General features: G+C 45.2%; 1 protein-coding gene and 1 non-coding gene across 2 annotated transcripts in view; one reads left to right on the top strand and one right to left on the bottom strand.

Moving 5' to 3' along the window:
- The first annotated feature begins 450 nt into the window (after positions 1-450).
- LOC124545951 (cytochrome P450 4C1-like) overlaps positions 451-26,267 on the top strand; it is a 192,425-nt gene continuing 166,608 nt past the window's right edge. The window contains exon 1 of the mRNA XM_047124913.1: positions 451-659. Within this exon, the coding sequence (XP_046980869.1) occupies positions 451-659 (209 nt within the window). The remainder of the gene's footprint in view (positions 660-26,267) is intronic.
- Trnaa-cgc lies at positions 5,349-5,423 on the bottom strand. Its single transcript has one exon. It is a non-coding gene; the product is annotated as a tRNA-Ala (tRNA).

Here is a 26,267-nt window from a genome sequence, read left to right as displayed (position 1 = left end):
ATTCTGTTAATGGAAGCTTCATTCAAACAATCTGGATTGATTTGACGTTCCAAAACAATAGCTGATGGCAAGTCTGTACAAACGCTGTGGCCAACGTGTGACGTCAATTACGTCAACAGAGTTGTTTAACGGTCTAGTCACCAGGCAGCGCTGTCACGCTTTCGGCCTTACTGATGACGTCATGAAACGATTCCTCGGGGCCTGCGAGACGCACGTGACATGCGCGGTCAATGTTATATATGGTCTTTGATATGGACGCTTTACGAGAATTCGGCTGTTTTTCTCGTGACATTCGACAGAGACAAGTTGCCAGCCACAGGTGGCAGCAGCTGTTTGTGCTGCGGCCCCCTCCACGCAACGAGGCCGCCGCTCTGGCTGAGCAGGGCGCAGCGCGGGACGGGGCAGTGTCGGCCAGACAGACCTGCCGGCGGACGTGGGGACTGAAGAAGGATGTGGCCGCTGCCAGCCGTAGCCGCGGCCTGCGTGTGCGCGCTCGCGGCCGCGGCGCTGTGGTTGCTCCGCCGGCCGCTGCGGCGCTGGCGGCGCCTCGTCGCCTTCTCCGCGCAGCTGGCGGGCCCGGCGCTGCCGCGGCTCTCCCTGGGCGAGGACCCGCTGGCGGCGTTCGCGGACGCCTGCCGCCGCTACGGCACGCCCTGCAGGTGGGTGGCGCCTGCACAGGCGGCTCCCGCCAGGCAGTTTGTCGCACCTTGCTGCAAGTACTTGTCAGCTGGTGGAAGTTTCTCTCAAACTTGCACAACTTATGTGTGTTCGATAGGCACAAAGACAGATGAAGCCCAACAATTTTACCACGGGAACCCATAAACGTATATACCTGGGCACAGTCAGCCAAGGAATTGAGAAAAAAATTAGCCGCTTACTTTGTTCCGCCAGAACAAAAAGTAGAATGGCTGTACAGAGTCTTTAAATTTTAGCTGCTTTTTAATCTCGGCGTAAACATAAATGAACTGCATTCGTAATTGTTTGCATTTTTAAGAGTAGTTAAAGGTGGTCTCTTGGTGATCTAGATCAGGGGTCTCCAAACTACAGCCCGCGGGCCGAAACCGACCCGTGAGGTCCGTCAAACCGGCCCGCGTTAGCTGGCCGGACACCCCCGGTATTCGGCCCGCCAAATATTTGAGGTGGTACCTATACTGCCAACAATTGAGTTTCGAGGCCGACCAATACACCGCGACATTGGCTCTGCTATTCGCTACAAGACTACATAACTAAACTTATTCTTGCGCAGCTTGAAATAACAATGCGTTGACATACTCCACCTCTGTTACGTCTTGCAGTAATGGTGTTCCTAATAATGATTTTGAGATTTCGTTAACTTTGTAGGACGCTTTCGTGAACAATGTGCAGTGACACACTTTTTTGTCGGTGAAATTCGCCAGAATAAAATACGCCTGAATTTCGGTCAGGTACGTCCATCAATCAAAGTTTTAAATAAAAATCGTAGTTCGTTTCAGTGCTAGCTATTCCCACAACCTTAGATTTTTGCGATTTCATCTTTCCTTTAGCCTTACATTACGGTGATCGTGGAGTGCTACGGTGCTTTAATCCCACTAGGTAGACCTTGGCCCTTATGACTTCGTGGAGGAGTCAATGTGGCCCGCGGACTAAAAAGTTTGGAGACCCCTGATCTAGATTAAAGCACCTTTATATCCTGATTTCGAATATTTTATTGTACTATGGAGAAGAGATTTCTCGAAAATACCGTACCACATTCTCGTAAAGTTCTCGATCTGCACCAAGTCCTCGGATTTTAATATTTTCAGTAGTGTTTCTTGATAAATATGTACACCTCTCTGTATCCATTTCTTCGCCCAAACATTTCTTTTTCTTCTTGACTTCTTTTATTTTCGTCATTATTCTTCTTCAATAATGGTAATGCAACAACGATGGCGACTGTCGCGTCTTATGTGGAAACACTTCTGCAAGTAGTTACAAGGTCCTGAACTTAACTTGTCGAGATGAGTTGCAGAAGTGAATTTGCGCAAGTTTTTGTTCTTGTGTAAACACATCAGTAAGTGCTTCCACAAGTCACTTCCTAGTGGACACGTGCCTTAACACGCGCATCTACATTTACATCTATATCGATACTCTACAAATCACATTTAAGTACCTGGCAGAGGGTTCATCGAACCAGCTTCACAATTCTCTATTATTCCAATTTCGTATAGCGCGCGGAAAGAATGAACACGTACATCTTTCCGTGCGAGCTCTGATTTCCGTTATTTTATCATGGTGATCGTTCCGCCCTATGTAGGTCGGTGTCAACAAAATATTTTTGCATTCGGAGGAGAAAGTTGGCGATTGGAATTTCGTGAGAAGATTCCGTCGCAACGAAAAAACGCCTTTCATTTAACGATTTCCAGCCCAAATCCTGTATCATTTCTGTGACACTCTCTCCCATATTTCGCGATAATACAAAACGTGCTGCCTTTCTTTGAACTTTTTCGATGTACTCCGTCAGTCCTACCTGGTAAAGATCCCACACCGCGCAGCAGTATTCTAAAAGAGGACGGACAAGCGTAGCGTAGGCAGTCTCCTTAGTAGGTCTGTTGCATTTTCTAAGTGTCCTGCCAATAAAACGCAGCCTTTGGTCAGCCTTCCCCACAACATTTTCTACGTGTTCTTTCCAATTTAAGTTGTTCGTAATTGTAATACCTAGGTATTTAGTTGAATTTACGGCTTTTAGATTAGACTAATTTATCGTGTAACCGAAGTTTAACGAGTTACTTCTAGCACTCATGTGGATGACCTCACACTTTAAGTTATTTAGGGTCAACTGCCACTTTTCGCACCATTCAGATATTTTTTCTAAATCGTTTTGCAGTTTGTTTTGATCTTCTGATGACTTTATTAGTCGATAAACGACAGCGTCATCTGCAAACAACCGAATACGGCTGCTCAGATTCTCCCCCAGACGTTTATATAGATAAGGAACAGCAAAGGGCCTATAACACTATCTTGGGGAACGCCTGAAATCACTTCTGTTTTACTCGATGTCTTTCCATCATCACGCTGGTTACGTGAGCTCCCGTAACCTGTCCCTTCCTTAACTTGAAGGGATACCGAACGAGCTGCGACTGTGTCCACGGACGCATTATTAGCCGTGTCGAGTGTACTTCAGTTGTAATTCGCTTGCACAGCTAACGATAAACAAACTGAGACTTGTGTCCGGCCTTCGACGTGCGAATGCGGCTCCACCTTTAGTCGAGACATACATATTTCTGCCATTTTTGCATGCCGCTCAATACAAACACAGGCTGACCTTTAAAGCCAACCACGACACTTCATGGACAAATGAATCTGTCTGTAACTATACAGAACAACTTCGGTCTTTGAAATAAGTTTTCACAAACTGTTAATGAAAATAGAACACCTGGAGAACATGTTTCGTGAATTTATCGAAAACTTCACCAACTCTACGGCTATAAATTCATCGTGGAAGACTGTAGCGCGTTTAAAATCTGGCTTGGCAGTCTACTGTCCAGCTCTCCAGCGCCCCTTCCACTATTTGCTAATTTAACAGCGCGGTGTTTCCTAGTATTTTCCATTGTCTCACGAAGAATCGAGCTATTAATTCATAAAACTATATTTAACAACAACCACAATGCGCATGATGTTTTTCGGGTGCACTCCTGCAGCCGAGGCTTTTGATTGAATTCAGTAATGCAGGTGGGTCTATTCAGTTCCAGGCCCAAACTGAGACGCTGCCAGAGGTTTCTGTAATAATGTTATATCTTGTTTCGTCCCACAGCGATATGGTCAGAGTAGGATGTGAACTGCGTCACGGGAATTCGTCTTTTGGACTTGGCAGTAAGTTGCTGCATTTGTCCTACAAACTATTACCCTACTCCATGTCTACTCGCAAGACATATCCTACATTAAAATAATCTGCCACAGTTCAAAAATATAATCGATCTAATTCAGCTTGACTCAACCATTCAAACCCTACAAATAGGTAGAAACTTGCATGATGAATCCGTATCAATTGTTAACATCCATGCACAGGATTTAACTTGAATCAGGGCATGTTCTGTAGTACAACTCACCAATTCGCGGGTTATTTGCCTTTGTCACAAAGTACACCGCGAATCTCGTTCTCGAAGAACAGCAGTTCGACATTGGTTAAAAGCTCGAATACGAGACGTGTCGTTTTTAACATCACATCCCACGGCAACCCAAGCATGGTGTAGTAGAAGACAGAATCCAGTCTGTAGATTCCCAGGCACATGCACTATCGAACTGTTCAGATACACCTGCAAGGAGGTGTGCGTACGTACCATGTAAGACCCTGCATATTCCTCTACGTTACAGGTATTAAACTCCTGCTAAACACACATACTCACACCATGTTCTCTTATTCTGCATCTGCTATGGAATCGTACAAGATACGTCAGTAGCGTGGTTTCGTCGAGTTTCACTGTGGAAGAAAATCAACGGCCGGAAACGTCTTTCTACGTGGCTCCAGAAATATGGAAAACGAATGGGAAGAGACTGGGACTATGTGGAGCATGTGTAAGAGCCTTCCAGCGAGACTTGTGCAGGCTGTTGTGGGCTGGCCAACACGTTTCGAGTGTGCTGCAGGAGTTTCCACGGGACGTCTCACACACCCTCCGTACAGTTCCGATCCCTCCTCAGTGTTTCCCATATTTCTGGAGCCATGAAGAAAGCCATTTGTGGCCGTGGATTTGATTCGGACGAAGAGGTACATGCTTTGGTACGATCGCAGCTCCGTAGGCAATCGCAAACATTTATCTTCGAAGCCACTGACTGTCTTGTCTCACAGTATTAACAGTTACGGCTATTACTTGTGAAATAACAACGAGCTTGCGCACTATTTTTATCTAGCTGTCTCGTTTTCATTTCACTGCCCCTTACATGTCGTTCTATACCTACTACTGCACTTGCTTTTCCTCAGTCATTACTCGAAAATCAAACCATCAGTCAAGCACATTCTAAGTATCCAGAATGAGATTTTCACTCTGCAGCGGAGTGTGCACTGATATGAAACTTCCTGGCAGATTAAACCTGTGTGCTCGACCGAGACTCGAACTCGGGACCTTTGCCTTTCACGGGCAAGTGCTCTACCATCTGAGCTACCGAAGCACGACTCACGCCCGGTCCTCACAGCTTTACTTCTGCCAGTACCTCGTCTCCTACCTTCCAAACTTAACAGAAGCTCTCCTGCGAGACATGCAGAACTAGCACTCCTGAAAGAAAGGATATTGCGGAGACATGACTTAGCCACAGCCTGGGGGATGTTTCCAGAATGAGGTTTTCACTCTGCAGCGGAGTGTGCGCTGATATGAAACTTCCTGACAGATTAAAACTGTGTGCTGGACCGAGACTCGAACTCGGGACCTTTGCCTTGCGCGGGCAAATGCTCTACCAACTGAGCTACCCAAGCAGACTCACGCCCCGCCCTCACAGCTTTACTTCTGCCAGTATCCTATCTCTCAGGAGTGCTGGTTCTGCAAGGTTCGCAGGAGAGCTTGTGTAAAGTTTGGAAGTTAGGAGACGAGATACTGGCAGAAGTAAAGCTGTGAGGACCGGGCATGAGTCGCGCTTCGGTAGCTCAGATGGTAGAGCACTTGCCCGCAAAAGGCAAAGGTCCCGAGTTCGAGTCTCGGTCGGGCACACAGTTTTAATCTGCCAGGAAGTTTCACATTCTAAGTAATTTTTTGTTTTGGTGGACATGTTTGAATTGCTGCTTGCGTTAGAGCTATTCTGCAGTCAGCCACTCACAGTTTAGATGAGCATGAAAAACACACACACACACACACACACACACACACACACACACACACACACAATATCTTCAGTGCTTACACTCAGACACTACCTGCAGTCAGTCCATCTGTTGTCACGTGGCTGACAGCGTCATCATCGGATGTGACGATAACATCGTCACCCGGGACCATCTGACTGACTTCTGTAACAATACACCTCATATAAATAAAAACGTTCTAGAACATTTTCGAATACACACAAAAGTATTTCAGTTCTCTTGGTCCACACTGCGTCACTCTTCTGGCTGCCACTTAGCTAGCTGTGTCATCAGTGTTGTTGCCACTACTCTGCTTCATTATGTCAATGATAAAGTAACCACGAAACGACCCTCGTTATATGCCTACCACTGGTGAGGTAATGGCTCAGTTGCGACGATATGTGGCGAAGTCGGTGCATCTGCTTGACTCAAGTGAAAGTTGTCAGCGTGCGGTGACGTGGTGTGAATGTAGCTGACATATATAATATTATACTTTTTTTTTAAAAAAAAATTATTCGTCATTAAATTTAATAAGGGCAGAGTTATTTTTCTTCTTCTTCAAAAGGCTTAGACCTGCACAGTCATACTGTTCTACACTACTGGCCATTAAAATTGCTACACCAAGAAGAAATGCAGATGATAAACGGATATCCATTGGACAAATATATTGTACTAGAACTGACATGTGATTACATTTTCACGCAATTTGGGTGCATAGATCCTGAGATGTCAGTACCCAGAACAACCACCTCTGGCCGTAATAACGGCCTTGATACGCCTGGGCATTGAGTCAAACAGAGCTTGGATGGCGTGTACAGGTACAGCTGCCCATGCAGCTTCAACACGATACCACAGTTCATCAAGAGCAGTGACTGGCGTATTGTGACGAGGCAGTTGCTCGGCCACTATTGACCAGACGTTTTCAATTGGTGAGAGATCTTTAGGATGTGCTGGCTAGGGCAGCAGTCGAACATTTTGTGTATCTAGAAAGGCCCGTACAGAACCTGTAACATGCGGTCGTGCATTATCCTGCTGAAATGTAGGGTTTTGCAGGGATTGAATGAAGGGTGGAGCCGCGTGACCGCTACGGTCGCAGGTTCGAATCCTGCCTCGGGCATGGATGTGTGTGATGTCCTTAGGTTAGTTAGGTTTAAGTAGTTCTAAGTTCTAGGGGACTGATGACCACAGATGTTAAGTCCCATAGTGTTCAGAGCCATTTGAACCTTTTTTTTTTTATGGGTGGAGCCACGGGTCGTAACACATCTGAAATGTAACGTCCACTGTTCAAAGTGAGTGAACAAGAGGTGACCGAGACGTGTAACCAGTGGCACCCCATACCATCACGCCTGGTGATACGCCAATATGGCGATGACGAATACACGCATCCAATGTGCGTTCACCGCGATGTCGCCGAACACGGATGCGACCATCATGACGCTGTACACAGAACCTGGATTTATCCGAAAAAGTGACGTTTTGCCATTCGTTCACCCAGGTTCGTCGTTGAGTACACCATCGCAGGCACTCCTGTCTGTGATGCAGCGTCAAGGGTAACTGTAGCCATGGTCTCCGAGCTGATAGTCCATGCTGCTCCAAACGTCGTCGAACTGTTGGTGCAGATGGTTCTTGTCTTGCAAACGTCACCATCTGTTGACTCAGGGATCGAGACGTTCCTTCATGATCCGTTACAGCCATGGGGATAAGATGCCTGTCATCTCGACTGCAGGTGATACGAGGCCGTCGGGATCCAGCACGGCGTTCCGTATTACCCTCCTGAACCCACCGATTCCATAGTCTACTAACAGTCATTGGATCTCGACCAACGCGGGAAGCAGTGCCGCGATACGATAAACCGCAATCGAGATAGGCTAAAATTCGACCTTTATCAAAGTCAGAAACGTGATGGTACGCATTTCTCCTCCTTACACGAGGCATCACAACAACGTTTCACCAGGCAAAACCGGTCAACTGCTGTTTGTGTATGAGAAATCGGTTGGAAACTTTCCTCATGTCAGCACGTTGTAGGTGTCGCCACCGGCGCCAACCTTGTGTGAATGCTCTGAAAAGCTAATCATTTGCATATCACGGCATCTTCTTCCTGTCAGTTAAATTTCTTGTCTGTAGCGCGTCATCTTCGTGGTGTAGCAATCTTAATGGCCAGTAGTGTAGATTCCGTGCTGGGGTGTTTCTGTATACGGCCGGATCCAAGTTGCGTGCTCACTACCATTTTCAAAAACAGTTGTATCTTTACGATCAAAGGTCGTAAGGGTTATTCCCATATTTGTGTAAGTAAATTCTGGATCATTCCAGTGTATTCTGTGGTAATTATGTATCAACCATACTGAAATATTCACATCTTGATAAATTTAACATCTCTGAGTGGATTTTGCGGTGCTACATTTGTACTGAAAGTTGTTGGAAGCAATGAATTCTGTATTATTTACCATGAAGTTACCGTGTTCATCATGGAACCGGTGGGTATCGATGGTAATATTTACGAAATTGAGATACCATCGTTAAATGCTTTAGATGTGATACTAAATCCATTCATTTACATAGTCTTTGTACAACTGTGTTTAGCACTCAATAATTGGCTACACGGTCATAATGCATAAGCCGCTATGTCTACGGTAAAATTTTTGCAGATTGGAATTCTATACAAACATCAATAGGGCCCATATTTACACATTTATTCCGGTTTGAGCAATCCATTACTACAATGAGCACAACATTCCTCAATTCTCCCGGGCTAATTATGCAAGCACCTTCTTCATTATGTTCAGTGTGATGTGCAAAACATTACATCTATCTCAAACAGCAAGCTGTTCACATTATTATTGCAGTCTTGCTGTAAATTATCACATAGACAGAACTCTTAATTAAGGTAAAACTTGGCGTTAGTCGTTTTACAATGCAAATTAGCTTGAATTATGTTTCAGATTCTCTTTCTACTCGGTTTGCGATGCGAGTATGATGAACCAGGATATTTCTAGTTGAACTGAAGTTTTAATAGTCCACGTTTATCGAGTAGCATTTGGTAATACAGGATAATCAGACAGTTCCCATTACGAAAGTTAGTTAGTTAGTGACGTGTTCCACTGATAGATAGCACGGAAAACCCATTATGATGTGGAACGTGTCAAATGCACAGGAAACAAGTTTTTTTGTTTACATTATAGTGTTATACCTAAATATTTCTATTATCTATCCCATTCCCTTAAATGGCACAAAATGCATGCATTATATCTCCAGATTTATTTAGTCATATTCAAGAATTCATCTATGGTATAGAAGGAGTTGTCAAGGAGGTATGATTTTAATTTGTTTTTGAAACTATTACTGCTGTCTGTCAGACATTTTATTTCATCTGATAAAAGCTTAGTGACAAGTGGAGTCCAGAGCTTTAAAAGCTTTGAACGTTCCTCATTGGTTACCGAAAGGTGGGACATGTTAGGCATCAGGCACAACCTTCTTGTCTTCAGGTGCAGCTACTCCTTAAACAGCCGTTTGTTGCGCTTCATGGAATGGAAACTTGTTTTATCTTGATGAGGACACATTCCATGCTTTCGGAATACGCCATTAGCAGTTTGAGTGATGTACACGCATTAAATCGTTTCCATCTGGTCACTGGTCTGCCTGCTGAACCAACCAGGCGACGCACGCAGCGCGCACGTGACGCTCCAGGCGTGACAACAACACCGGCTCAGCTGGAGCTGGAGCTTGCCGCCCTGCTCGCCGGGACCACCTCGCTCCCAGAGTTAGTTTAATCCGAGTGTAGTCGCCGAGGCACAGGCAGTGTTTGCCGAAAATCTGGAGCTATCACTTAGTTATTCTGGTCACGTAAATAGGTTCCTGGGGACAGCGACTGACGAGTAAATCAAATGTAGGGACCTCTGCAGGTGCGGTTTTCCGTAAGATATATCGGACACTGTGGCCAATTTTCTGACATGTACAAATAGTTTTTAACGTTTATAGCTGCCAAATAATCAAACCTTTTTTTACATGGAGGCATATACTTTTACTGTGGCCCCCATCGACGCATAGGTCGCCGAAGTGGCTTCAACTCGAAAGACCTGCACCAGGCGAACGGTCTACCCGACGGGAGGCCCTAGCCACACGACATTTCATTTCATTGCAAAGAATCTTTGAAGAAGACATTCGTGACAACATGGATGAGAGTTGATCGATTGTAAGAAGATAGTAGGGGCATGAACCACAGAGGTCATACCAACTGAAACGTCCCCTTTTTAAAAATTTATATACGACTGTGCTTAAAGTGACACAATATTTTTAGCGCAACGCAATCTGACTTACAAAAATCCCTACAAAAAAAAATGGCCCTGACTAACATTAACCTATGCGTTTCACAAACCGCTTACCTCACAAAAATCTTCGTTACTGGAACTACTGCAATACAGCGAGCGCCACTACTGCCAGCTAAATAAAAGATTCAAACTACGGAAGGCACTAACTACTGATAGGCATAGTTAGCAAATGAAAGATTTTGATAGAGAACAAACAATGTATTTACCTTAATAGTCATCAAAAGTCATAATATATATAGGAGTTCATAACATCCATTCTTACAAATATCAAAACTCCGCCATTTCTCTCTCCACATCCACCACTGCTGGCGGCTCACCTCCAACTGCGCAACGCTACGCGCTGTTCACATCCAGCTGCCGCTGCCCAACACTACAATGGCAGACCACAATGCAAACTAGCCACAGACTGCACACAGCACAGCCAGTGATTTTCATACAGTGCGCTACGTAACGTTGCCAGTAAGAAAACATAAACAGCCTACTTACACAACGTCTTCCTTGTTGTGCCAATTGTTTTTTATTGTATTAAAATCCATGGAGAAGAAATGAAAACTTTGAGGTTCGCCGATGATATTGTAATTCTGTCAGAGACAGCAAAGGACTTGGAAGAGCAGTTGAACGAAATGGACAGTGTTTTGAAAGGAGGGTATAAGATGAACATCAACAAAAGCAAAACGAGGATAATGGAATGTAGTCCAATTAAGTCGGGTGATGCTGAGGAAATGAGATTAGAAAATGAGACACTTAAAGTAGTAAAGGAGTTTTGCTATTTGGGGAGCAAAATAGCTGATGATGGCCGAAGTAGAGAGGATATAAAATGTAGACTGGCAATGGCAAGGAAAGCGTTTCTGAAGAAGAAAAATTTGTTAACATCGAGTATAGATTTAAGTGTAACGAAGTCGTTTCTGAAAGTATTTGTATGGAGTGTAGCCATGTAAGGAAGTGAAACGTGGACGATAAATAGTTTGGACAAGAAGAGAATAGAAGCTTTCGAAATGTGGTGCTACAGAAGAATGCTGAAGATTAGATGGGTAGATTACATAACTAATGAGGAGATATTGAATAGAATTGGGGAGAAGAGAAATTTGTGGCACAACTTGACTAAAAGAAGGTAGGACATGTTCTGAGGCATTAAGGGATCACCAATTTAGCATTGGAGGGCAGCGTTAAGGGTAAAAATCGTAGAGGGAGACCAAGATATGAATACACTAAGCAGATTCAGAAGGATGTAGGCTGCAGTAAGCACTGGGAGATGAAGAAGCTTGCACAGGATAGAGTAGCATGGAGAGCTGCATCAACCCAGGCTCAGGACTGAAGACACAACAACAACAACATATGATTCTTGAAGTTTTCCCGGCGGACATAATGTTCCATCATCTTTGGGGCGTGCACTCGGGACAGCGACAATTCTTCTTGCGATATTTCGGCTAGAAACCTCCCAGCCATCTTCAATATACGGAGAGTCAGAGTGACTCTCCGTATAAATAGGCACGCACAAACGCTATGAACTCAGTCTCCGACTGGATCCCAATGGCCTCGTATCACTAACAGTCGAGGTGACAGTCATCTTATCCGCATGGCTGTAACGGATCATGCAACCACGTCACGATCCCTGAGTCAACAGATGGGGACGTTTGGAAGACAACAACCATCTGCACGAACAGTTCGACGACGTTTGGAGCAGCGTGGACTATCAGCTCGGAGACCATGGCTGTAGTTGCCCTTGACGCTGCTTCACAGACAGGAGCGCCTGCGATGGTGTACTCAATGATGAACCTGGGTGCATGAATGGCAATACGTCATTTTTTTAGATGAATCCAGGTTCTGTTTTCAGCATCATGATGGTCGCATCCGTGTTTGGCGACATCGTGGTGAACACACATTGGAAGCGTGTATTTGTCATCGCCATACTGGCGTATCACCCGGCGTGATGGTATGGGGTGCCATTGGTTACAAGTCTCGGTCACCTCTTGTTCACTTTGACGGCACTTTGAACAGTGGACGTTACATTTCAGATGTGTTGCGACCCGTGGCTCTACCCTTCATTTGGTCCCTGCGAAACCCTACATTTCAGCAGGATAATGAATGACCGCATGTTGCAGGTCCTGTACGGGCCTTTCTGGATACAGAAAATGTTCGACTGCTGCCCTGGCCAGCACATCCTCCAGATCTCTCACTAATTGAAAACGTATAGTCAGTGGTGACCAAGCAACTGGGGACCGATGACCGTCGCAGTCTGGTCCCTTTGATCCCGCAAACCAAGCAACTGGCTCGTCACAATACGCCAGTCACTACTCTTGATGAACTGCGGTATCGTGTTGGAGCTGCATGGGCAGCTGTACCTGTACACGCCAGCCAAGCTCTGTTTGACTCAATGCCCAGGCGTATCAAGGCTGTTATTACGGCCAGAGGTGGTTGTTCTGGGTACTGATTTCTCAGGATCTATGCACCCAAATTGCGTGAAAATGTAATCACATGTCAGTTCTAGTATAATATATTTGTCCAATGAATACCCGTTTATCATCTGCATTTCTTCTTGGTGTAGCAATTTTAATGGCCAGTGGTGTACTTACTTACTATTGCAAGTGCATCTAGGAATGTTCTCAATGTTATACTGAAACCACATTGCTATCTAAAACAAATAACCAAGTCGAACTCTGTATAGTGTCCCATAAATACATAACATGCACTTTTGTAGGAGTTTTCGTGTTGTCTCAGCTTGTATGCATGGCAATTCTTGCCCTAACACAATCTGTTAACGAACATAGCGCAGAATAACATCGAATGCAGTATTCCCAGCAGTCCTAACGTGATACCCCTGTCCATCACGTGTTACCCTTCCTGCTTTCAACACACACAAACGTTCCCACTGCTATGTAGATGCTCCTATATCCCAGCACAAACGATGTGAATGAATCGAGCATTACGATTGGCTCTTATCGAATTTAGACTCCAAATTACTGACGCCGTCGGTATCAATGCACTATCCACCTCTTCTTTCTTTCCGCAGCTGGCCGTTGTGCCCGAGCGGTTATTGGCGCTTCAGTCTGGAACCGCGCGACCGCTACGGTCGCAAGTTCGAATTCTGCCTCGGGCACGGATGTGTGTGATGCCTTTAGGTTAGTGAGGTTTAAGTAGTTCTACGTCTAAGGGCTGATGACCTCAGATGTTAAGTCCCATGGTGCTCAGAGCCAGCCATTCTTTTTGCACATAAACACATGCACTCCTAAGGCTAGAATCACCTGCACTTAAAATGGGCTATAATGTTAGATCGCTTACGTTTCCAAGCTATCAGTCAATCATCGCCAATAACTCAGTGGATATATCGCAAAATCTCTGATATGGGTCGAGACAGAATGCACAACAAATACTATAGAATTATCTAGCTGGTTGCGGTTTGAGGGAGTGGCAAATACCGCTTACATACTATGTTCCTTAGCCGAATCAATTTCAAAATGTGGTAATTTCACCACGAGGTTGCATCGTGGTCTGATAATACACATTCCTACGTACACCGTCATGTTACTTGTCTGGAAAAAAACTACCTCATGCAGAGGTAATGTCGTACCTCGATTCGTAAAGCGCGTGTAGCTTTTAACATGGATACGTGTGCGGACTTGTAGAACGAAGATTGCTTGTGACAGTAACATGGAGCAGTTGTTGCGATCTTTTTTTTTTTTTTAACATCTAACCGATTATGTCTCTTTCCAAGACACAGTGGTAGCACTCGCAGGAAGAAATCTAAGAGATATGCACACCCATCCTCGATTTTTGGTCAGTATTATGTGATATCATAGGCGATCAGCTACTGACAAAGTATTATACTTAGTAGCAGGGGGTGCGTGATCTGTTCACATTTGAGCATCAGATTTATAAAGTATGTGTTTGTGTAAAGGAAATGACTATGTCCAGTCGTAAGGAGGATATGGATTTGATTTAGAGTACTGTGATAGCAAAGGGAAGAGTATATCGAGTCATACGAAAGGTAGTGATATTTATATTTTGAGAGTCATTACCGACAGCAGGATGTATTTCCAATACTTCGCTCATTGTCGAATGACGTTCAATTGAGACCACAATCGTAAGATGGGCGGCTTTCGTCATCAAGTGGAAATTTGAGAAGATTGTGTATGGAGGTGCATTTGCCCTGGACCGTTATTCCCTCCCATGTAAATTGTTTGGTTAACTGCTTCTGCAAATTTCGCGCCTTTATTTAGTTGAGAGAAGATTGATTGTGGTGTTTGTATCTGGCATGCGGGAGACACGTTTGCCTGTTCTCTAGACATGGGAAAGACCTTAGCTGGCTTGTAAATTGTAGGGATGATTTGGAATCTATTACATCAGCGAGGTCGGTATTCGTGGGTGGAAATATCATTTTTCATCTGTTTGTTTCTAGTTACTCAGTGGTCTGGAGCACGCTCCACCTAGCTAAGGTTTGGTTTTTGTAGAGAAACAATTTCCAGCCTATATCTTCAGAATTATGTTGCGTGAGCGATTGGGAGGCTACTGCTGTGTCCTTCATATTGAGAAGTACCGCGAAAATGATATAATATTATGGCAAACATTGCGAAAATACTTGTGATCGTGTAATCCCAGAGCCTAGAGATGGGTTTAGAAATGCAGGCAAGCAGGCAGGTCTAGACCAGAAACAGTAGCGCGTTTGTACCGAGGAGGAAGCGAGCCTCTCTTTGCACGTCACTTTGGAGAGTCACTTCGGTTCACTGAGGGCTTTCTGATGTAAAAGGGCTGATTTTGTATGGTTTAGGATACAAATTGTATGTTTACTACATCGATATGGTACACGTTGATATACTTTAAAGTTGGAGATCGGTTTCACAGACTAATATTCAATCTCCTGGCCCCAGTGGGAGGATAGTGTAATTGAGTAGGCGTCTTTCCGTATTTGACGATATGTATGGCACCTTGCGAGGTTTAGATGTTGGTGCAGTATGGCGATCAGTGTAAGATACTTTATTGCCGCTGAATGTCACGTCTGTAGAAATAAAGAAAAGATGGACAGTGCTTCCCTAGGACTGAGGAGCATTGTGGCTTAAAGTCGGTGTGAGTGTAGGCATACGATAATTATTTTGGGTGCTGTACAGATATAAAAGATAACTGCACTGTTTGTGTAAAATGTGTATATATTGCATTGTAAAGTTACTGTGGTTTAAGTTGTGGCATGACTAGAGAGGATGACTGTGTGTCCTATCATGAGGGATGTATAGATTCATCACATCGATAACGGCGAGGGTATGAGAGATATTTATGTGGAAAATTATGCATGCTGTAGATACTGAGATTCGTTCCAGAAGCACAGCCGTCAAGAGGAGACATTAGCTGTACATTGATCAGTATCAGACTGTAGCAGCAATGGTAATATTTAATTGTAGTTACACTCGTAAATGTGCTCCTGGCTTCCAATATTCTTGTGAGTCTTGTATGTATTTGATGATCTGTAAACAAGTTTGTGGGTTTAACTGTCAATGTACTTTCGCTATCTGTGCAAAATAATTTTGCCACTGAAAGTCTCATCTGCAGAAAGAAAGAAGAGTTGGCTATTGATTCGATACCGATGGCGTCAGTAATTCGGCAGGTAAATTCGATAAGAGCCAATCATAATGCTTGATTCATCCACATCCTTTGTGCTGGGATACAGGAGCCTCTGCATAGCAGTGGGAACGTTGTGTTGGGTGGTTGTTTGGGAGGAAGAGACCAAACAGCGAGGTCATCGGTCTCATCGGATTAGGGAAGGACGAGGAGGGAAGTCGGCCGCGCCCTTTCAAAGGAACCATCCTGCCATTTGCCTGGAGAGATTTAGGGAAATCACGGAAAACCTAAATCAGGATGGCCGGACGCGGGATTGAACCGTCGTCCTCCCGAATGCGAGTCCAGTGTGCTAACGACTGCGCCACCTCGCTCGGTCAGTGGGAACGTTTGTGTGAGTTGAAAGCAGGAAGGGTAACACTTGATGGACAGGGGTACCACATTAGGACTGCTGGGAAGAGTACATTCGATGTTATTCTGCGCTATTTTCGTAAACAGGTTTCGTTAGGGCAAGAATTTCCGTGCATACAAGCTGAGACAACACGAAAACTCCTACAAAAGCGCATGTTAAGTTTTTCTGGGACACTATGCAGTTTACTAGAGTTCGACTTGGTTATTATTTAAGATAGCAATGAGGCTGCAGTATAACATTGAGAATGTTCATCGATGTACCTTCGATGGTAAGTAGCTACGCACGGTGATGCATCAGCCACATGTCATGCATGGTCCATTAGAATCGCCATGGAGAACGCAGCTTGTGCTATTCTGGAACGGATTTTTGCAGCGTCTTTGCTGGACCATAGTTAGAGGGAGGGTAGCGAAGAACCGACATGCCTGATCCAGCATGGAGCATCTGCACTCTGTAAATAAGTCTTCATTCCCATCCGATTGCGTCATCAATGGTGCCTAGGTGAATACGTATTCTGAGAGGAATTTCTTAGGTACCAAGTGTGAAATGGATGTTTCCACCTCATGCGTGCGGGCATCTGTGCGTGGTTTGACAGCTGACGGCTGTGTCACTTTGTGGGTCTGTCGGTATCCTCCTGTGGGGTCCAGTAGATAGGGTGTGGGGGTGTGGGGGAGTGGTGGGTGCGAGCATTGATTGAATTATTTTGCGATCGGGCCTGTAGGCTGTGCCATGCGCTATCTGGATAGTTTACGAGTACCGAAAGTGTCTACACATCACTGTGCTGTATTGTTCAGGAGCAGTTTCCAGGTCTGTACTGAAATTATTTCGGAAAATTAGGAGTTGTTTGCATGTCTGCAGAGCATTATTTAGGAGTAGTTTGCAGGTCTGTGAGCTTTGTGGTGTGACCTGAGCATGTGTTTTGTACCAGTGTGATAAATATACTCCATCCCTAAATAAAACGTTCCAAAATAAATAGAGTACACTTCTCCCTTACTCTCCCCAGCAGCCCAGCGCAGGCTGAGTCATTTTCGCGCCATTTTCCCTATACAGACCACCATCACAAATTACATTACAGAAGGGATGACAGCACCGTCTGGTGGCAGCTTTGTGTACTAGGTCAGTTGCACTCTAGATCTCGTGGTGGAGACACTGCCTGCAAAATAAAAACTCATGTTCAGCAGAGGCAGAGTCGTTTTCCCGCCATCTACCCCCACCATTTTGGGTTACGTCACGAAACGGACGACAGCGCTCTCTGGTGGTAGTACTGAGTAGTAGGTCCAGACCTTGTGGTGAACATACTGTTTGAAGCCATCTTGGACAATGGTACTTGCGTAATCACCTGATGTCATGGCTTTCATCTTGGACGACAGCACTCACTCTGGTGGTGGTACTGTGTACTAGGTCAACTGGAGTGCAGACCTCCTGGCGAACACACTGGATGGTGGTGCTGTCTCTAATTTCTTAAATAAAGACTGGTGCACGATTTCGACAGTTGACGACTAGCAAGCATCTTTGCAAAGTGTTTTAGATGGATTATTGTTTTGACAGTTAAGGAGTTGTTTGGCTATCTGGACGTAAATGTATGACAGTTTACAATTAGCAAGCGCATGTGTAGAGCATTATACATGAGTTATTTAGGAGTAGTTTGCAGGTCTGTGTGTTGTGTGACATGTCAGAGCGTGTGTTCTGTATCACTGTGATAAATATACTCCATCCATAAATAAATTGTTCCTAAATAAATACACTCTTTCCTCTCTCCACCAGCCCAGTGCAGGCTGAGTCCTTTTCCCACCAATCCATAGGAAGAGGTGGCTGTCAGGTGACTTAGGTTAGTGGAGGTGAGCTTTGTTTCCCGCAATTTTCTTAGGTTTGTAGCGTAACGCCAAGTGACCTTTCTATACCACTAAAATTCAAACTTTACGCCAGTTCGTAAGAGGAGGTGGCTGTCGGATGACTTAGGTTAGTAAAAGTGTTCTTTCTTTCTCGCAATTTTCTTAGGTTGGTAGCGAAATCACAAATGACCTTTGTTTACTGCAGAAATTCAATCTTGGCGCCAGTTCATAGGAGGAAGTGGCGGTCAGGTGACTTAGGTTAGTGTGGGTAGCCCAAGTGGCCTATCTTCCTGCAGTTTTCTTAGCTTAGTAGAGATAACTGTGGTGTGATGCATTGCCCTGTTGGAATTTGTACTTCCCACCATTTTTCTGGAGGAGGGGGTCGTGCCACTTTCATGCCAAAATTCAAACTTCCTGCCAAAATCCGCCATCTTGGATGACTTCATGGCCGCCATCTTGGATGACGTCGTCGCCGTCATCTTGGATACATCTGGCAACAATGGAAAGTGGGGCCGTAGTGGCTTTGTTCCACTACTATTGCCTTCCCAACATATTCTTTGAGAACACGCAAAACCCGTGGAATATTAAACACACAGAGGCTAAACTTAAGTACTGTCTTCTACTGATACCTGCTGAAATATTTCTGCCATGCAGAACTGTGCTTATAAAATGCTAGGACAGTGAAACACAGCTTGGGCGCCATATCAGCACAGCATTCTCCACTCCACTATTGTCACGTTCTGCCCATGCCATCACAACGAGATGGCTATTAGCGAACATCTATATGGCACAGACACAATCACTCAGTAGTTTGGCGACTATAGCCCAACTTACCACCGCAGCACAGTCGCGAGAAAAGATGCAGCAGCATGATGTGAGCTCTGATAATCGGACGATTCAGCCTGGAAATGGCGTCACCGTAAAAGTCAAACATATGGCCCCACCCTGTTTGCAAAGCACCTACCACGCACTGGTTTCTGCAGTTGTGGAATGAGGTCGAACGCACACGGAATGTGGTCTGGCGAGCAGCGTGTTCGCTGGAGGAACCATCTTGTGCTACAGCCAGGCTCGCACCCAGTGCGTGAGGCGCTGCTACCGACCCACCCTCGTGTGCAGTCGCGATCTGTCGGTTGCTTTCCGTTATGTCTGCTGTCGGCTTTTGATTGTATTTACTGCAGTTACAATGATCTCACATGTTCGCACGATACACCATAGTTGTGGCACATACTTGCCTCCAGGACTGAGGTTAGTGGTTAACTTGAATGTTACATGATTATTCATTTTTTCCTTGTTCCATTCTTCTTTTTCTCTTTAGAAAACTTCTTCATACTTTGGCTCTGTTCCTGTTTCCTTTGCTCTGTCCACATTTTGCCTGTGTTCTTTCTTTCTTTTACTTCAAATTTCTTGTTCATAATTTTGTTTCTGAATTTGTCTCTTTCATTTATCACTTCAACACTCATCCCTGCTTCTTTGAGGTGTTCTATTTCTTGAAACCAATTTGTTTTTTCTCTTCTTGATTGAACTACTTACTACATCAAAGATCCTCTTTGTGAATCTTTTGTAGTTCGTTCTATGTATGTATACATAGAATTTTACTCACCGTTTCCTGATCACGTGTCTGAGCCTGAATGTGTCTTCATATAATTCTTTGGTTGGCCTCTTCATCCATATACCATCTCTGTGTACCGCTCCTAAAATTTTTTCCGAGCATTTTACGTTCTATTTTTTTTGTCTCTGTGATGCCCGAGGTTCCGATGTGTAGAGTGCTTATGGCAGTACAGCTGTACTGTAGTGCCTGAGTTTGGCCTGTCTTGAAATATTTCTTTTATTGTAATGCGTCCACGTCAGTTTGTACGCTTTCTGAATTTTTTTCTGCTCTGTGTATCTTGGGTGTCGTGTCTGATCCTCCTATTTGAAATTCCCCAATATATTTGAATGTTTTTGACTCCGTTAACCTTTTCGTATTTTGTGTACATAGTTTGGTTGTTGTTGATCTTTCTTTCCATGTATTACGTTTTCTCGTACGATACCTGTAGACCTGTTTTGGCAGAGACTTCACGTAAGTATTCCGGTGTTTCTTGTGCTTCTTGTCTATTGTTACTGAGTACTGTCATGTCATTTTATGACCGTATTGTTTGCACACGTTCTTCTTAACTAAATTCCTTTTACTTTTTTTTCCTATCGTTAGATAATTTTGTCCAAGACCATGTTCCATACAAGTGGTGACAGACTATGTTCTTTTTTGACCCCTGTATCTATCTCGAATTTATTTTGTTTTGGATGTGTTGTCTGCTGTGTGAGTGTCCCTGTCTGTTCCACAGTCTTCCAGTGAGTCAAAGAGAGTCAGCCTGTCTACGGAGTCGCAGGCTTTCTTTAAGTCGACGAATGTGACTTCAGTGTTTTTCGTCTGTCTGAAATTCAGGAGCATTGCAGGTTCCAAATCTGTTAAGTACAGGATCTTCATTTTCCGAAGCCTTCTTGGTATTCATCTATCTTTGTATCAGCTTGTGTTTATAGTCTGTTGAGTAATGTTTTGGAGAGAATTCTGCAGGTGACTGGTAGTGATGAGAGATCTCTGTATTTATTAGTATCTGTCTTGGTACCCTTTTTGTGGAGCGGGTGAATCAACACACATTTGCATTCAAGTGGAATTTTCTCTATATTCCATATTTCTGTGAGAATTTTATGGAACCGAGCGACCGCTACGGTCGCAGGTTTGAATCCTGCCTCGGGCATGGGTGTGTGTGATATCCCTAGGTTAGTTAGGTTTAATTAGTTCTAAGTTCTAGGCGACTGATGACCTCAGAAGTTAAGTCGCTTAGTGCTCAGAGCCATTTGAACCATTTTTTTTTCTAATTCGCTATATTTCCAGGGAAGGCACAGAGGGGACAGTCCACTACTGTATGCTTCATTGTTTGTGGAACGTCAGCACAGACACAGTATGGGGTGTCCACCCAACGCCATTTACGAAGAACAGAAGCACTTCTTCCCACACCACATCTGAAACGGTTAAGCCTGCTTCAAGTGTGTCTTGGCAAGCTAAAACCATTGAGCCTTACTGTTGGATCTTCAACTTTCAAGTTGCCCTGTGGAGTAGTGAAATGCAGAGTGGAGGTGAATCGAATTGACACGCAGTTTACCGCATACCATGGAATATAAGGAGGCGCTCGTACACGATTCAGTAGCATACAACAGACTGTGAACGTCATAATCTCCTCGCAGTAGCCCAAGCACGGACCAAAGTCTCGCTCTCGTGTTATGGATGGTGAGGTCTCCCGAGTGTAGTTGAGACATTAGCTGTGTGGCTGCTGTCTGCTTTTATAGTGCTGTAGTGGAATATTTGTTTGTGTTATTATTGTACCGTGCAGAAGGCTAGAAGTTTTATGAGCGGGCTGCGCGAAAACAAGAATGTGGTATAACCAAAGCTAGTTTTTAGTTAAGTTACGAACTAGCTCGAGATATAATTTAAAAGTTATGTAATGTACTTTTTATGAAAGAGATACTAGTTTTAATACACTGAAGGAAAAAACTAAAGTTTGTTTGCACGAAATTCGCCTCAGCGCACCGTCATTTGCATAGATGCAGAGTTAGTTACGTTCTCCGGCTGGAATCCACACTAACTGGTCAGCAGTGTCTGGACACTCCTACGTGATGCGGAACCGACGACCGGTGTTCACGGGAGGCGGTCCTGCCAGAAAGAGTGAAAGCAGAGAAGCAGTAAGAGCAGAGAGGTTCGGTCGGGAGACGAACGTGGATTGGCACAAAGTAGTGACAAATCCATCACTGAAGCTGTCCAAGTCCAGTGTCGGTGACGTGACTGTGGAGTGGAGATGCGAAGCAACGACCGCAACCGACAGAGACCGGCCGGAAACCTCATCCACTGACGGACAGCGGCTGTCGACCATCGCACGGGATCGTTGCAAAAAACCGCATGAAATCAGAGGGAGGAACCACTCGAGGGTTCCAAAGAGCTGCCAGCGGGTGGCAGCGGGTGGCACAACCACTCTGAGAGGGAGAGTCAACAAGAATGTGCTACGATGGTCGGACTGCTGCCCTTAAGACACGCGTTTCCGTAGTCATTACTGAGCGGCGTCTGAGGCTGACGAAAGAGCGTCGCCGCTGCACGGTGGGTGACTGCAAACCAGAGTGATGAATCGCGCTGTACCGTGGTGGCAGTCCGGTGGAAGGGTTAGCGTTTGGCGAATGCCTGAAGAACGTCACCTGCCCTCGCGTGTAGTGCCAACAGCCAAGTACGGGGAAGGTTCTGAGTATTGGGTGGGGGGGGGGGGGGTTGTTTCCGTGGTCAGGGTGTCGCTCCCTTATTGCAAGAAAACTCTGAAGGATGTGAACAAAAAGTATAGCACTGCGAACCGAGTGTGGCTGAGGAACACTTCGGAGACGACTATTTATCGCGTCGGCACCACAACACACCCTGCCGCGAGGCGGCATCTGTGAGACGGTGGTCTGTGGACGACAACAGTCCAGAGTCCCGACCTGAACCCAGAAGAACAGCTTTGAGTGGGCGCTGAGTCAAAACGTCGACATCGGTGCAGACCCCATCGTCCGACGTCAGCGCCTCCTCTGGTCTCGCCTCTGGAGGATTAACGGGCTGTCTGCCGTCCCTCCACAAACACTCAGACACCTCACTGTGAAAGAGTCCTCAGCAGAGCACAAACTGCCCTAAAGACGGAGGCTGGACACACCTCACTTTAATCTCCACTAATAGGAGGTGACCAGACACTTCCGATCACATACTTTACAAGGGAAAATACTGGAGAGTGGTGGACAGGTGAGGGGATAAATGCGGCTCGGCACACGCCTAGCGGCTGTCAGATTACGTCAACGTGCTGATGTGTGACGAATCACGAGAGGCGATCACATCAGCAGAGGCTGACTCTCACGCGACTCAAACGATATACACTACTGGCCATTAAAATTGCTATACCACGAAGATGCCGTGCTACAGACGCGAAATTTAACCGACAGGAAGAAGATGCTGTGATATGCAAATGATTAGCTTTTCAGAGCATTCACACAAGGTTGGCGCCGGTCGCGGCATCTACAACGTGCTTAGATGACGAAAATTTCCAACCGATTTCTCATACACAAACAGCAGTTGACCGGTGTTGCCTGTTGAAACGTTGTTGTGATGCCTCGTGTAAGGAGGAGAAATGCGTACCATCACGTTTCCGACTTTGATTGCGGTTTATCGTATCGCAACATTGCTGCTCGCGTTGGTCGAGATCCAATGACTTTTAGCAGAATATGGAATCGGTGGGTTCAGGAGGGTAATACGGAACGCCGTGTTGAATCCCAACGGCTTCGTATCACTAGCAGTCGAGATGACAGGCATCTTACTCGCATGGCTGTAACGGATCGTGCAGCCAAGTCTCGATCCTTGAGCCAACAGACAACAACCATCTGCACGAACAGTTAGACGACGTTTGGAGCAGCATGCACTATCAGCTCGGATACCATGGCTGTGGTTACCCTTGACGCTGCTTCACAGACAGGAGCGCCTGCGATGGTGTACTCAATGATGAACCTGGGTGCATGAATGGCAATACGTCATTTTTTCAGATGAATCCAGGTTCTGTTTACAGCATCATGATGGTCGCATCCGTGTTGGGCGACATCGCGGTGAACGCACATTGGAAGCGTGTATTTGTCGTCGCCATACTGGCGTATAACCCGGCGTGATAGTTTGGGGTGCCATTGGTTACACGTCTCGGTCACCTCTTGCTTGCATTGACGGCACTTTGAACAGTCGACGTTACATTTCAGATGTGTTGCGACCCGTGGCTCTACCCTTCATTCGATCCCTGCGAAACCCTACATTTCAGCAGGATAGTGCATGACCGCATGTTGCAGGTCCTGTACGGGCCTTTCTGGAAACAGAAAATGTTCGACTGCTGCACGGGTCAGCACATTCCCCAGATATCTCACCAATTGAAAACGTCTGGTCAATGGTGGTCAAGCAACTGGCTCGTCACAATACGCCAGTCACTACTCTTGACGAACTGTGGTATCGTGTTGAAGGTGCATGGGCAGCTGTACCTGTACACGCCATCCAAGCTGTCTCACTCAATGCCCAGGCGTATCAAGGCCGTTATTACGGCCACAGGTCGTTGTTCTGGGTACTGATTTCTCAGGATCTATGTACCCAAATTGCGCGAAAATGTAATCACATGTCGGCCGCGGTGCTCGTGCGGTTCTAGGCGCTCCAGTCCGGAGCCGCGCTGCTGCTACGGTCGCAGGTTCGAATCCTGCCTCGGGCATGGATGTGTGTGATGTCCTTAGGTTAGTTAGGTTTAATTAGTTCTAAGTTCTAGGGGACTGATGACCACAGCAGTTAAGTCCCATAGTGCTCAGAGCCATTTGTAATCACATGTCAGTTCTAGTATAGTATATTTGTCCAATGAATACCCGTTTATCATCTGCATTTCTTCTTGGTGTAGCAGTTTTAATGGCCAGTAGTGTATATTGCTGTAAAAGAACGAACTTGTGTTCTTCCACGCGCTTCGTCGTCAGTAGTTGGAAGTTAACACCTAGATGTGCAGCGTTTGTAGGTTTTCTCTCTCTCTGGCGGCAAACACCAATTACTTTTTTCTGTCCACTATTTCTCGTTTAACACCTCGATTACTAGTCTAGTGAAACACTAGCAGTAGGAGGTGGGGAAAAAAGCTGTGCTTGGATTCCGCAGAGAACGCCTTGCGTTTAGCGGTCGGCCTTGGTGGCTGTCTCTCACTTGTGACGCCGCGCCGATGCATGTTCCCTTCTAGCGCGGCGACTGTGCGGCGCTGCTCCGAGCAGACACAGGTTTCCGTCCCGTTGTGAGAGTGAAGTACGCCGCCCTCCTGCGTCCTCAAGTACTTTGTCATTAGTTACACGATCAATTCGGGAGATTTAGGGATGAGGTACTGATTCTTCTCAGACAGTCTATACTAGTACCGATAACACACAGCGCTTCACGACTCTGAAACGTGACTGAACTTCTAGGAAAGTATAACGCACCTTCTCCATCAGACATAAGTTCAGAAAATTTTACTATTTGCGTAAGTGCTAGTTTCGAAAAGAAACACATCAGCCTCTTTCAACATTTTCCTTAGTTGCACTTACAAGGGAACATCCCCATCGCACCCCCCTGAGATTTATTTATAAGTTGGCACAGTGGATAGGCCTTGAAAAACTGAACGCAGATCAGTCGAGAAAACAGGAAGAAGTTGTGTGGAACTATGAAAAAATAAGCAAAATATACAAACTGGGTAGACCATGCCTAAGATAGGCAATATTAAGGGCAATGTGAGCCGAGGAGCGCCGTGGTCCCGTGGTTAGCGTGAACAGCTGCGGAACGAGAGGTCTTTAGTTCGAATCTGCACAAGGCTGAAAATTTTGCTTTCTTTATTTTCGCGAAGTTATGATCTGTCCGTTCGTTCATTGACGTCTCTGTTCACTGTAATAAGTTTAGTGTCTGTGTTTTGCGACAGCACCGCAAAACCGTGCGATTAGTTGACGAAAGGACGTGTCTCTCCAATGGGAACCGAAAACATTTGATCGCAAGGTCATAGGTCAACCGATTCCTCCACAGGAAAACACGTCTGATATATTCTATACGACACTGGTGACAGCATGTGCGTCACATGACTGGAATATGTTGTCGACCCACCTAACTAGTACACTTGGCGAATGGGTAAAAAGATTCTTCTACCTTGCCCGATTTAGGTTTTCTTGTGGATGTAATAATCACTCCAAAAAAAGTGATGAAAACATAAGGGTTTGTCACATAAACTGAAAATAAAAAGTTAAAATTTTCGGTCGAGGGAAGATTTGAACCAAAGACCTCTAGTTCCGCAGCAGTTTACGCTAACCCCGGGACCACGGCTCTCCTCTTGTCACACTGCCCTTAATATTGCCTATATTGCACATGGACGACCAGTTTATATATTTTGCTTATTTTTTCATAGTTCCACACAACTTCTTCCTGTTTTCTCGATCGATCTGTGTTCAGTTTTTCAAGGCCTATCCACTGTGCCAACTTATAACTAAATCTGAGGGGGGTGCGATGGGGAGGTTCCCTTGTTGGTACGCCGTACAGTAGGCGTACAGTTTTCGGTAGCAACTCATTACTTGGAATGGAAGCATTGGTTGCACAAACGCTTGCAATCAGACTAATACCTTATTACGTAGACAGTTATTTGCACGTTCCGTGGATCATAATACAGTATGGCGATCTCTCGCTATGATATGGAACGAGTCAAATTTGCAATTATAATACATCTTCTTGGAGGAAAATATGGAAACATGCTAACCATTTGCACGATCACCTACGTTGTTTTTTTTTTAATTTTTTATACTGAAATATGTTCAGTGTTCCT

The sequence above is a fragment of the Schistocerca americana genome, chromosome 8 (genome assembly GCF_021461395.2).
Source record: "Schistocerca americana isolate TAMUIC-IGC-003095 chromosome 8, iqSchAmer2.1, whole genome shotgun sequence".
In the NCBI taxonomy this organism is placed as follows: domain Eukaryota; kingdom Metazoa; phylum Arthropoda; class Insecta; order Orthoptera; family Acrididae; genus Schistocerca; species Schistocerca americana.
Note: the sequence above shows the minus strand (reverse complement) of the source record. Positions and strands in the feature narration are given on the sequence as shown.